This window comes from Amphibalanus amphitrite, unplaced genomic scaffold (assembly GCF_019059575.1).
Source record: "Amphibalanus amphitrite isolate SeventyFive unplaced genomic scaffold, NRLGWU_Aamphi_draft 000551F_arrow, whole genome shotgun sequence".
Classification (NCBI taxonomy): domain Eukaryota; kingdom Metazoa; phylum Arthropoda; class Thecostraca; order Balanomorpha; family Balanidae; genus Amphibalanus; species Amphibalanus amphitrite.
In genome coordinates this window covers 307,512-321,739 of record NW_024882045.1, presented here as the reverse complement: position 1 = coordinate 321,739, position 14,228 = coordinate 307,512, and the positions used below count along the sequence as shown (strand labels likewise).

Genomic DNA, 14,228 nt, shown 5'->3' with positions numbered 1-14,228 from the left:
GTATTGTTTCTTTTATTTGGCTGTCGAACATTATTTATGGTTTGAAATATGATTTTATGTAAAATAATTGATATGGCCGTCTTATAAGCTATGACCCCATTTCACCACACGCAAGTGGCAGAAATGACAATGATCAGCTGACGCATTTTTCTTGGCCGAAGTCAGAGCGCGCGGCCCGACGCACCACGCGTATTTGGAAATTCCGACCTCGACGAGCATCAGAAGCCAACTAACAGGCGTGTTCGAAACCGCAGGAGCTGATGATGAACGGGTTTATCGAAACTTGATTGGATGAGCATATCGGTAATAGCGATTTCAGTGTGTGCATTTATTGTTCATAGTGGTGTGAAATGTGGTTGGGGTACGACCGACAACCCGTCGGGGCGAATTTCGCACTGGGGTACTCAAAATTTGAAGAATTTAAGACGTTTCCATGAGTTTTGAAGGTATGGATAAGTTCTAAAAATCCGGTTCTTCCTTATCTGGGCCATTAACTCCATACGGTCCAAGAAAGCTGGCACACTACCTTTAAAGTTTGGACTCTAAATTCTGCCATAGAACTGGATTGCGCGATCGGAGGGTAGAGGGCAGGGTCACCGCAACTAGCTTCGCTAAGCGGTGGCCCTGTCCTTGTGAATCCTTCCTATCAAAAGGTTCGGACTAAATTTATTAAAAATAAAAATAATAATAAAATATATGCAAAACAGAGTGAGCATATAGATATAACATCGCAGAAACCTGCAAAACACAACTTCACCCTAATATTGATCACATCCCAGTAATGCATCAGCAATTTTATTCACGGCACCTGCGAAGAAAAAATACAATGACAAGCAAGCCATGTTGTAGTGAGTCACCAGGCTCTCTCTCCTCTCTCTCTCTCTCTCTCTCTCTCTCTCTCTCTCTCTCTCTCTCTCTCTCTCTCTCTAAAAACTGTATTTTCTTCCTAATTTATTTCCAGCTCAGTTTGGCGCGGCGGAGGAGCACATTGCTGTCTCCCGCGCGGCGGTCACACATTACACACGGCTCCGGCGTCGATGTGTAGTTCGGGGCGTCCGACGGGGTCCTGCAACTAAACTTTGAATGTCTTGACACCACACTTGCCTTTATGCAGAGATTGAAATAACATGATTGAAGAGATGTGTCATTGCAAATATAACCCTGCATACCTGATGCAATAGCATACCTATAATTCAATATACATACACATTGGCATGACGTAATCCGTGTGCTGTGCTCTAGCACCATTTATCTTCTAACACTTATATCGTATTCGCCAATCTCATTTGCATTATATGACCATGGGTTAGCAAGTCCGTCAGCTAATACATCAGCTATTACTAGGCTGATAACCGTTTATGTGCATGAGGGGGGAGGGGAGTTGACAAGAGTTCAACAAAGAAGGTACCATCGCTTCAATGTAATAAATAATAACAACACTGCGTTCAGTGGCTAGGTACGTACCACGCTCGGCCTGTCGCTTGCAGTAGCGCGAAACTTAGGTTTGACACAGTTTTTGTACGCTTTAATCACTGATGCCTTCCTCCTTGATTTGGCACTGCTGCTGAGCTGGGCGCTGCTGTTGCTGCTGCTGCTGCTGCTGTTCCTGCTGCTGTTGTTGTTGTTGTTGCTGCTGTTGGTGCTGCTGTTGTTGTTGTTGCTGCTGCTGTTGCTCCTGGTGCTGCTGAAGCGAGGTGCCATGCAGTCGCTGCATGTGCAGGCTCAGCTTCTGGCGGCTGACCAGCACGCGGCCGCAGACCGGGCAGGTGGTGCGGCCGCGGTGCATGTCCATGTGGAACGAGAGCGCGGTCGGCGAGTAGAGCGGCTTCTGGCAGAGCTGACACACCCGGTACACGGGCCGCTCGACGCCGCGCCGCAGATCTGCGGACAGACGCCGGCGTCAGTCGGGTCCAGACATCCTGGACGCTCTGGACAGTGGACACCCTGGGGTCTGAGGTCTGGACAGTGGACACCCTGGGGTCTGAGGTCTGGACAGTGAACACCCTGGTGGGGTCTGGGATCTGGACAGTGGACACCCTGGGGTCTGGGGTCTGGATCCTCGACAGTGAATAACAAGGACCCTGGACAGTGGACATTCTGGGACCTGGATACGGAGACCCTGGGGCCTGTATCCTCGACCCTAGACAGTGTATGTACACTCATGACCCTGGACAGTGTATGTACACCCTGGACCCTGGACAGTGGACATCCAGGGACCTGGATAGGGAGACAGACCACCGGCGTCAGTCGAGACACCCCGGACGCCGGCGGCTTGACCCGCGGCATGAAGTACTATACGGGCAAAATCGATGCCGTTCAACTATTAAATAAGAAATTCAAACAAACGACGTTTCATCAGGCCAGTCAAAATTCACGCTTTCTGTCCTCTGAAGGCCGAACTGATGATTTCACCTACTCAAACCAACCCAAATTCATACGTTCGTAAAAAGACTGGGTTTAATGTTTGTATAATGTATATTTGTTTATGAACAGTTCGTGAACAACGTGTGGCATTCGAAAGAGCGTCAAAAATGAGGACGACATTACTTAGGTCACTTTGTTGGTAGGAGGCCACTTTTACCAACAGAAAAATAGCCGCCTGCCGTAATTTTTTGCCTTAAAGGGACCATCCCACCTTAACATTAGTTTTGAGTTGAGATAGCCAAGTTTGCGGCCAGGCTCAGAAACCACCATTTATCCTGGTCGCAACCCCCGCAGCTTTATGGTGTTCAAGAAATTTCTTCCCTTTACTTGCAGGGTGGGACCAGCTTAGTCCCTATCTCTTAACCATTAGCGGTTTGTTGATGACGTCAGCAGTCATTTCAACGCCCGCCATTCCTTGAACCCGAGTTTTGCTGACCTTGAGCTCCCTTTTTTATCAACGTGAAATCCGTCGTCGGCGCTGAGAAAGCCTATTGCTTTTCATTTTAATTTGAATATTAGAAGATACCCACCACTGGAACTTGGACTGATATTATACCAAGGCCGAAGATGATCAAGCTGCCTGCTATATCTGGAGCTTGGTGTTCAACTTCAACATGGAATGAAAAACAAAATATCAAAGAAAACTGGATATGGTACTGCAAGTTTAAGTCCAAATAAATTTGAAGAGCTGACAATTGACATTAATTCTTTTCCCGCAAGGTTCCCATAGGAGATCACACTATGAAGAAATATTTTTGATGTTAACAGTTGAAAGGGGATTGATCTTCCAGTTTTGACGAAAGACGCTGCTGACTGACGGTCTTTGGAAAAGGATGTCGGCATGAGGTGCAATTGTGCTTGTGAAGTGGTTATAACTGGTCTTTTCACAGTGTTAAATTAAATGTGCCATTGCAGCCAAGTGTGTTATCATGTAAGGTAAAATCAAGGTAAAATCAAAACTACAATGTTGGTTTTACGAGCATTGAGAAGGCTGGTAGGTAACACCTGCCTGTGCTCGTAAATCATGCTGCCAAAGTATTCTAAATTAATTTTATCATACACTTTTGTTGTCCAGAATGGTTGCACTATTGTTTGGTATCATATTATTCCATGTACATATGGTAGTGTTAAGTCCGACCAACATGTTACCAGATTTGAAGCTGTTACGTTACCTAAGTACCTACCTGTTTTTTTTTTACTGGCGTGGTGAATGTCACCTGGATTTTGTTTTGAGGTGCAGACCTAGTAACTCTGACTACATGGGTTTGAAGCTATTATCTATTCTGTTTTTACTGGCCTGGTGAATGGCGACTGATGTTGTCCGTGGATGGCACTGAAACAAATTTTGAGTGTCAACTGCCATGTACAGTGTTTTAATACAATGCTGAGGGCTGAAAGTTGTCTTGTTTAGAGTGGTGAAAGTTCAGGATATGCCAGCTACCATGGTGGGTCAGAGTTAATGTGTTGCAGTCAGTTCGGCTTCGGCAAGCACACGGATGGGCATACGCATCAAGACCTGCTCTGCCATACTTTCAGCCAATTTTACCTAGGCAAGTCTTTTCTTTTTTTCTGCCAAAAGCTATGACATTGTGAATTTCAGTGCTGTGGCCTGTGTGTAGCTTTCAGGAAAGCAATTCTAAATAAAGCTCTGATAAAGTGCATGAAATCAGCAATGCAGCCCTCTATTACATTTTCTACAACATCTTACTTGTTCCTTGCATGGAGAGAAAAATGCAATGTTATGAATTCGTTTATTCACATAATTTGACAAGCATGCAGTTACCTGCTACTATCACTGCACAAAACAGAGCAGAAAACATCAGTTGATCAAACACAAGACACAACAGAAGTTTACAACATAGGCCTGCCGAACCTGCTTCCTCCCACCACAGTTGATGCCATTTCCTAGCCTGGCTTGATGTGAGCACTGAATAGCTGCTTTGTCTAATTACAGCTCACTACCATTCAACTTAAACTACTCTCTTTAAAGTAAGAGTGAGAGCGTTCAGTGTTCATAGCAGCTCGACAGACGACAGACAACAAACATCTTGACAAACCAACCAGTATTTGATTTGGCTAATGATTTATGTGCCTGTTGTATCATGGCCAAACTACTTTAACAGCAATAATCCCTGTTTCATCTTGATCTTGCTTTTAATTCCATTTGAACTCTCAGATCTTGAAACAATCATCTGAAGTGATATCAGATACTGGCTTCTGTTTCTCTTGAAAGCAAGTTAAAACAATGATAAACTAAGGCAGGAGATGTGAGTTGTAGCAGTAGATTTTTGATTCAACATATGTCAACCTTATATTGCTTGAGACCTCTGTGACAGACAAACAAATATTTATAGTTTTTTGATAGTTTGGATTCTTGGCTTGATTTAGCAGATCAGCTGTGAACCTTGACTTTGAAATCACATAAATGTCATGGTACCCGAACGAATCCTCGCATGACATTTCTTCGTCCGCATTTCTTCGTCTACAAATCTTCGTCGGTGCATTTATTTGTCCATCAATGCTTACTCTTGCATATATTTGCGTTGAAGAAGAAATGCGAGCCGATTTTCATATACCCTGATGCGAGACAAAGTAATGCGATACGAATAAATGCCCTGACGAAGATTTGCAGACGAAGAATTGCGATACGAAACAATGCCATAAGAAGAATTGTCCTGGAATCCTTTGTTGGCCATCATATATTGACCTTGATAAGATAAACGCATCATTCGCGCTATATTTGTCGCACTTTGATACCAAATTATTGCTTCCAAATCCCGACGTAAAGAAAACCTTTATGTGACGTCATAGAAACAGCGGAGTTCCCAAAAAGTAAACAAAAATAAAAGTCTTATATCTCGAAAACGGTTGAATATTTTCCGGTAAAATTTGGTAGATGTTCATTTTCGCTCTTTGTGATTCACGCTACATCACTTTTATGCCAATTCATTAACTTTTTTGAAGGTGGGAGGGTCCCTTTAAGACCGCTTCAGATACGGAGCGTAAACGCGATGGGCACGTAAGCGGATAAGGCTTTACCGTTTACGCTCCGTATATGAAGCGTATTTAGGCAAAAAAAAAAAAATCCGGCAGGCGTTTTTTCTTGTTGGTAAAACTGGCTTCTGGACAACGGTTAGGTCACCAGAGGTCATTGAAGCCCAAAGTTTGCTGATTTTCAGGTCGAGTGTCCACAATTTAGAATAAGCCCATGCATAACTCGGAACCTAATAGAGCTACAACTCCCCAGAAAAGCGCATTTGATAGTACTTTCTATTAACCAGCCGGCCGAAACGGCCTCTTTCCTTTTCAGTCGATATCTCCTTAAAAATAGCAGATATCACCACGAAACTTTCAGGAGCCCTCCGGGCATCAATTTTACACCTTGGGACAAAAACCTTTTCAGAGCCTATGATAGGTTGGCCATGACGTCATGTTCTGCCATTTTTGACCCAAAAAAGGTTTTACGGGAAAAGTTTTCACGCCTACAGTTTTGGAAAGATAAAACTTTTCACCAAAATAGGTGTAGATTTAACACAGCTACAAAACTGCTATCTCAGCCATTTGAATATTTTGGAATTTGACCCCCCAAACTCAGAAAAGTGATTTTTGGATACAATACCCACAATACCATTTTTTTCAAATTTTTGAAACAAGATGGAACATATGATGTATAAATGTTGGTCTGTTATTGACATGCCAAATTTAAACTCGATAGCTCTATTTTTGGCAAGGTTATGGCGAAAACCCACTCAAAATTTATGACTTTAAAATTTTAATATAAATTTTTAGCCGTTATAGACCAAGCAGAGTAAAACGAAGACCACTATTGGATTCCTCGTAATGAGGTACATCGAATAGACACCTTTTTATGCAAAAATATCAACTATGAAAAAAATTTAACCTTTTTGACCTGACCTTGACCTGACCTCCACCAGAAAGGAACCCAAACCAGCCCTTATGGTCGTCTTACCCACACCATTCAATTTGAAATGCAAAATTGGCCATAAAACATGTATCACATGACCCTAGGATAGTTAGGTCCATATTACGACCTTTTGTGACCTGACGTCTGTGACCTGACCTAGCATCAGTGACGGCATCTATAAGCAGAATATATATTAGGCGACCAACGCTGCATCGATGATTTTCGATTGCATGCCTTTTATTCGATGTTATAACGCCTCTTAGAAGGCGAAAAATGCGGTGAAAAAAAATGCGGTGAAAAAATGCGACCTTTGACCTGACCTGTGACGTGATCGGCTACACCTAGGTCAACAAAACTTGGTCACAATGCAGTTGTCTGGTGGTGCTATCGAACGTCGTTGGAATTTTCAAGATCGGTCGGTAACTTTCCGCGATCTTAAGGGGGGAACGCCCCCCCCCCATCGGGTGGTAGGGTCCGCCAATAGCTAAACGGGGCGCAGGTTATCGTTCTTTCTGAACATTTCTTTCAGATTTGACCTAACTTCAACGGTTTTGCCTGCAGGGGGCAAATAACACCAGTTTTCTGCAATAGCTTTTGATTCAAACCTTGGACGAGCTTACTTTTACCGACACCGTGTTACTCTCGTCAAGACGCATCGAATGAACTATAAGTTGACCTTGAAAAGTCAGTTCAAGGTCATAACCTAACCGGAAAGAGTCATGTTGCACATCAGTCGATTCGTGTGGACGAGCTGAACGCATCTAAGGCGTTTTCATCGCTTTGACATGCCTCTATCAGAAGTTATTCGCGAAAAAAACTCTTAGATGCCATTCGTGACGTGCGATGACCTCTGTGGCATTAACTGAGGTAACGGGTGCCATTTCCATATTCAATGTGTCATAGTTACTTGTAATTCCGCATGTGGGTGTGTTTAGAAATCCTGTTTTCCATAACACTACCAAACGCTCCAGACACAAAGATGGGCGCTGAACCAACTGTGCCGCCTCCGTGCGGCAGATCTCCGGCCATGTGCCCCGAACCGTGTACTGAACTGATTGCTTCAGCTCGTTGATGGTTTTCTTATTCATCCGCCACACCTGAACCTTCAGATGTCCTCAAATAAGAAAGCTAAGGACGTTGAGATCCGGATAATGCACGGGACATCGGTTCACCTTCAGCCAGAAGAGCAGCCGCTCCCCGAAGCGCGTCGCAGCCAGTCACAGGTAGCGGCGGCCGTTTGAGCGGCCGCTCTGTCCTGCTGCATCTCCTGGCTCTCTATCAGCCGCACATCACCGCCCAGTTTCTTCTTTAGCGCCGGCCAGAACCTGAACAGCACTGCTGTGTACCGCTGGGTGTTTATTGTCTCACCCCCGCCCACCTTATTCTCAAAACGAGATGATCCAAATGTCGTGTCCTCCCAGGTGTCCTCTGGGTTCGCTGTCGATCACCTCTTGCCGATCACCTCTTGCGACGATTTCCTTTATTAAAAATGGCTAAGCGGGCCAATACTACAATTATTAGTGGTGCTTCCTACGAGTTTAGATCCTTCCAAATTTTTTGTTGGCTACCTTAACTTATTTCACCTTAACACGCGCGGGGCTGGGGTCTCCAGCCGAACGCGCGGGGCTGGGGGTGGGTAAATTTTACCCCCCCCCCCCCCTGTTATCTCCCGAACTAATGGTCCGATTTGGAAAATTCAAACGCCAATCGAAAGATCTCATCACGAATAACTAAAAACATGTACTTAATTTAAAGTTTGAGCCTTGAGGTCAAGGTCAAGGTCAGGTCAAGTGTACAAATTGCAAGTTTCTACAGTATCGGCCTTGCACCGTAGTTGCCGAAGAATGGACTGAGACTGATTGCCCTAAACCAGGGGTGGATTTTTATATTAAGTTGGGGTTGCACGTGCAACCCCAACTTTGAATTTTGCAACCCCAACATCGGTTTGTGCAACCCCAACTTTACAACTGAAATAAATCGGCGGGCGCCTCGAATGGTGCCGCCCCCATAACCCTGAGCCATCACAAAACTCTATGCCACCCGTTGACTTGGCACCATCTTTCAAAAGAGCCCTCCCCATCATGAAGCAATAGTCACCCCTCAACTATCTATTGTAGTTGCCGCCTCCTCAGACCTCAAATGTAGGTGCCGCTCCCTCGAATGTAGGTGCCGCCCCCTCGAATGCAAGTGCCGCCCCTCGAATGTAGGTGCCGCCCCCTCAAACGTAAGTGCCGCCCCCTCCAATGTAGGTGCCGCCCCCTCGAATGTAGGCGCCGCCCATTAAATGTAGGCGCCACCCCCTCGAATGTAGGTGCCACCCCCTCGAATGTTGGTGCCGCCCCTCAAATGTACCTAAATGCCGCCCCTCGAATGTAGGTGCCGCCCCCTCGAATGTAAGTGCCGCCCCCTCAAATGTTAGTGCCGCCCCCTCCCTCGAATGTAGATTCCGGCCCTCCTCGAATGTAAGTGCCGCCCCCTCGAATGTAGGTGCCGCCCCCTCGAATGTAGGTGCCGCCCCCTCGAATGTTGGTGCGAGAATGTGGGTGCCGCCCCCTCAAATGTAAATGTCATCCCTCGAATGTAGGCGCTGTCTCCTCGAATGTAGGTGCCGCCCCCTCAAATGTTAGTGCCGCCCCCTCGAATGTAGGTGCCGGCCCTCCTCGAATGCAGGTGCCGCCCCCTCGAATGTAGGTGCTGGCCCTCCTCGAATGTAGGTGCCGCCCCCTCGAATTTAGGTGCCGCCCCCTCGAATGAAGGTGCCGCGCCGCCCCCTCAAATGTCGGCCCCGGCCACTTATGCATAGGTGTCATCGGTCATCCCATAAAATGTAGGTGCCGTCCCTTCGAATGTAGATGGCACCCCCTAGGGTGTAGCTGCCGCCCCCTAAGGCCTAGTTGCAGTGCAGCCCCCTCAAATGTAGGTGCCACCCCCTAAGTGTAGGTGCCACCCCTTGAAAGGGGTGCCTTTCCCTCACATGTAGATAGATGCCGCCCCCCCCCCATGCGTGGGTGCCGCCCCTCAGGTTTGTGTGCCGTCCCTCAAGTTAGGGTGCTGCCCATAAAATGTAGGTGCCGCCCCCTCTAAGTATAGGCGCTGCCGCCTCAAGTGCAAATGCCATCGCCGCCCCCTCTAATGTAGGTACAGCCCACCGCTAAAGTAATGTGTGGTTTAACCAATCTCAATGGATGGCTTTGACTGTCGATTTTTTAATGCGGAGTGATCGAAAAGAAGACGTCAATAGATAAAGTTGCAGCTGCAAGGACAACGATACAGGCTAGCTACATTCAAAGTTTCATGGTGGTCTGGCTAATCATTCCTAAGCTTCAGAAGCAGAACATACCCAGGACTGAAACCGCACATTACTTATGCTGTGGACTGTACTACCCTCCTCTCAAGAGCTTGAGCTGTCACAAGGCCGTATAGAGCTGTCGGACATGCAAAAATGACCAGTTAAAAAATCGTGGATTTCGATTCCTGGTGCGCCGCTCACCGCTCAGTGGGGGGTGGGGGTGGTGCCCAGTGGAGGTCGCAGGGGGCATCAGGGCCATGGCCCCCCAAAGACAAATCAGGGGCCATCATATAATTTGCCCCCTTAAACAACCGATGGGCCTCGATGGGCGTAGGGGCCCTGGCTCTTACCCGATTGTCACGAGGCTCAAGAAACCAACGCCAGGTATTATGTAACAGCCCTCATACCGGTCTTTGAGTTTCCTGACTTCTGAGGGCGCTTCAGTGGCCTTCAAGGGCCCACATCGACCTCTCAGGGCCCTCCACTGGCCCTAAAGCGGCATCAGGAGTCCCCCAACCGGCCTTTGAGGGCCCCACACTGATCTCTTGATGGCCTCATTTCTGTCTCTGGGGTTCAGGACTGACCTTTGGGTGCCGGTCACTAAGAGCCCACATCGACCTCTATGGGCCTCAAACTGGCCTTTGAGGGCCCTGTACTGGTCTCGAGCGCTCCCAAGTAGACCCAAACTGGTCTCTGGGGGTTCACGCCTCTAATGGCCTCATTTCTTTTTCTGGGGGCCCAAGACTGGCCTTTGGGTGTCCCCGAGGGCCGTACTGACTTCTGAAGGCCCGATGCCGGTCTCTAAGGGTCCACATCGGCCTCTGAGGGCCCTATGCTGACCTCTGGGGTCCAACACCGACCCCTGCTGGTCAGCGGTCAGCGGCTGGGGTCAGCGGGCGCGGTTGGAATGTGGACCAGTCTTGTTCGAGACACAATGCAAGCGGGAGCCCTACTGTCGCTTATAACAGGCCCCACACTGGACTCTGAGGGCCCCAAACTGGCCTCAATGGGCCCCAGCCGGTCTATGGGGTCTCTACACCGCCACTGATGGCCCTATTATGGTCTCTGGGGTGTCAGGTTAGTCTGGTCCCTGAGGGCCCACATCGGCCTCTGAGCCTGGGGCCCCATACAGGCCTTTGAGGGCCAATACTGGTCTTTGAGGGCCCTACACCGACCTCTGAGGGCCCCGAATCGGGCTTCTCTGAGGGACCCACACTAGCCTCTGATGAACCCATTCCGGTCGCTGGGGGCTCAAGATTGAACTTTGGGTGCCTCGCACTGGGCTCTGAGGGCCCACATTGACCTCCGAGAGCTCCACACTGGCCTGTAAGGGATCATATTGGGCTGGCCTCTGATGACCAAATGGTTTTGGAGGGCCAGTACAGGCCAGTGGCCACTCAGGGTCCCAATTCCAAACCGGCTTTTGAGGGCCATAACCGGCATCTGATGGACCGAACCGGACCCTGGTGGCCCAAAACAGGTCTCAGAGGGCCCCGCACCAGACTCTGAGAGTCCCATCTTTAGTCTCTGTGGTCCAAGGAAAAACTTTTGGCGTTTCATGCCGTCCTCCGAGGTTCCCTGTCAGTCTCTGTTGGTCCCCATGCCGGAATTTCGGAATTTGAGGGCCGTTATCTCGTCGCAGCGGGCCGGCATTAAGGTCTATTACCATATCGGGGTCACATCGGTTTCTGAGGGCCCATGTCTGCTGCCAAGGGTCCCTGGTCTCTGATAGTTCCATTTAGGTCTTTGAGAGCCCGGGCCAAACCCATCATAGGCGCCTCATGCTATCTTCTTATTCTCTGCCGATCTCGGAGGGCCCCTGTCGATCTGCTTGGCCCGTGCAGGTTTTTAAGGGCGCTGCTAGTCTCTGAGAGCCCCATGTCGTTAGTTGTGTCTATTTTGGGTCGCATTGGCACCACACATGTCTCTTAGGGCCCATACCAGTCAAGGGGTCCCACATTGACCTCTCAAGGACCAACGCTGGCCTCAAGGGCTCACACCACCTCAGAGGTTCCGAACTGGCCTTTGACGACCCCGCACTGGCCTTTGATGACCCCGGGCCTGCACTGACCTCTGATGGCTCAAGCAGGTCTCGTAAGACCCATGTTGGAGTTCAAAGACCCATACTGCTGTGCGAGGTCTCACCCGATTATGAGGGTCAATCTCAATACTGGCCTTAAATGATCTTACGCCGGGCTTATATAAGGGTCTCATACTGGTTTCAGAAGTTTTCCGCTACTTACGAAAAACTTCAGGGGGAGGGGGTGGATATTCGCCCCCCCCCTCCGCGGTACGCGGGTTAAGCTAACATACCGCCCCCCCAGCGAGGGTCTACAGGGGCCCCTTTGCCAATTCACCCCCCCCCCCCCAACGCCAAGTTTACGACCGTACCTGGTGGCGCCCACTTCCGGACTATTGCGCCCCTCGGAACCGCTTTGGGCGCCCTTTCAGGGCTGTGCAACCCCAATAAAAAACAAAAAAATCCACCCCTGCCCTAAACCTGTTCTTAGGCTACCAAGACAATATTCGCTGCATAAAATATCATTCAGAGGTCAAGGTCAAGGTCAGGTCAGGTCAGGTCAGGTCACTAAAAACAAAATATAGAAAAGGGCATGTGCGACAAATGTTTTATTGGTCATTTTATTCATAGAATTCAATAGGCACACTCAATAGGTGATATGGACCATATCTGGATGAATTTCAGGTCGAGGTCAGGTCAAGGTCAGGTCAAGTGAGGTCAAATTTTGAAGTTAGTTGTTAAGGCCTAAAAAGGTGTCTATCTGATGCAGTTTTCACGGCGAATCGAATGGTGCTATTTTTGTTTCCGTACAAGGTCTAGAACTTCCAAAAAATTCATTTTTCAAAATTTTTGTGTGTCGTGACGTCATGAAATTTTTATAACTCCCACATTTTTGAACCGATTCTTCTAAAAATTGGTATGTAGGTGTACATAGACCACATCTCTGACATATATTCCGGTTTTTTCGATACACTCAAAATTTTGGATTTTATAATTATTTTCCCAAAAAAATCAGTTTTTTGAAGAAAAAAAATTGGCCAAAATCCAAGATTTTCAAAAACCGAGATAGCCATTTGATAGAAGAAGTAGAATTACGTATAATCTTTTTGCTACGTCTTGATTCCTTTAAAAATGAAGATGTTAGCGGCGTTTGAAATTTTGCCGTTTTTGAGGCGAAAATGGCGAACATGACGTGACTAAAACGTCAATTTCTCACAAAATTTCCGACGGATTTCGCTCAAATTTTCAGGGAACGTGTCAAATTGATGTAAGAAAAGGTACTGAAAGTTTGGCGGCGCTGCGCGCCGCCGTTTTTGAGTTATTGCAAAAATTCGCGAGGGTGGGTAAAATTTACCCCCCCCCCAGCCCCGCGCGGGTTAAAGTGCAAACATGGTAGATTGGTTGTACGTCTTTTTCTATGGCTTCATTATTTAAGTTAGTAAAACTAGCATCAAACAAAATAGCAACGTAGGTAGGTACTTGCTTACAGTTGATTTTTCTCGATAGTATAATTCTAAGATATTTTAGAGGAAAAATAAAATTGTTCAGTTTTTCGGAAACTCCCGGTAGAAAAAAAAAAGACATCTGCAAAATCCAAGTCATCGTTGACCTTCCTTGGCCTCTGAACTCGGTAGGTCAAGCCTCAGGTCAAATCTGTCGACATGCTCCATACCTATAGGTCATTTAGGTACTGCGCTGTTATCCGCCGTCATGGCTCCTGGGTTCACGAGCTACTACGTGGTCAGGTATTGGCCTCACCCGCCTCAGTCGTGAGATATAAATCGGACCATAAGTGGCATTCAGAGACTTCGTCATTATCATGAGCCTTTACCTATAACTTAAAGGTAGTGTGCCAGCTTTCTTGGACCATATGGAGTTAATGACCCGGATAAGGAGAACCGGATTTTTAGAACTTATCCATACCTTCAAAACTTATGGAAACGTCTTAAATTCTTCGAATTTTGAGTACCCCAGTGCGAAATTCGCCCCGACGGGTTGTCGGTCGTACCCCAACCACATTTCACACCACTATGAACAATAAATGCACACACTAAAATCGCTATTACCGATAGGCTCATCCAATCAAGTTTCGATAAACCCGTTCATCATCATCTCCTGCGGTTTCGAACACGCCTGTTAGGTGGCTTCTGATGCTCGTCGAGGTCGGAATTTCCAAATACGCGTGGTGCGTCGGGCCGCGCGCTCTGACTTCGGCCAAGAAAAATGCGTCAGCTGATCATTGTCATTTCTGCCACTTGCGTGTGGTGTAATGGGGTCATAACTTGTAATAACTTGACTTGAGACATAATAACATAACTTGAGACACATAACATAACTTGAGACGGCTGTTTCATATCAATTATTTTACATAAAATCATATTTCAAACCACAAATTAATGTTCGACAGCCAAATTTAAGAAACAATACCAATACAGGCTTACAGTTTAAGGCTCGACATTGTGTTGTCTACGATTAGACAGCTGATAACTCATTCCCGTACGTCGTATGGTCGTAACACTATAATGACCTTTGCTTATTGTCACAAGTGCGCCGCATTCGCGATTGTTGCC

At 47.3% G+C, this 14,228-nt stretch overlaps 1 protein-coding gene across 4 annotated transcripts in view; it reads right to left on the bottom strand.

The window, feature by feature from the left end:
- Positions 1-614: 614 nt before the first annotated feature.
- LOC122393742 (broad-complex core protein isoforms 1/2/3/4/5-like) overlaps positions 615-14,228 on the bottom strand; it is a 39,656-nt gene continuing 26,042 nt past the window's right edge. For 3 of the 4 annotated variants that reach the window (XM_043390031.1, XM_043390032.1, XM_043390033.1), the window contains exon 6: positions 918-1,881. In XM_043390031.1, the coding sequence (XP_043245966.1) occupies positions 1,526-1,881 (356 nt within the window). In that variant the 3' untranslated portion in view covers positions 918-1,525. Of the gene's footprint in view, positions 1,882-14,228 lie in introns of all 4 variants that reach the window. The other variant, XM_043390030.1, reaches the window with a different exon arrangement.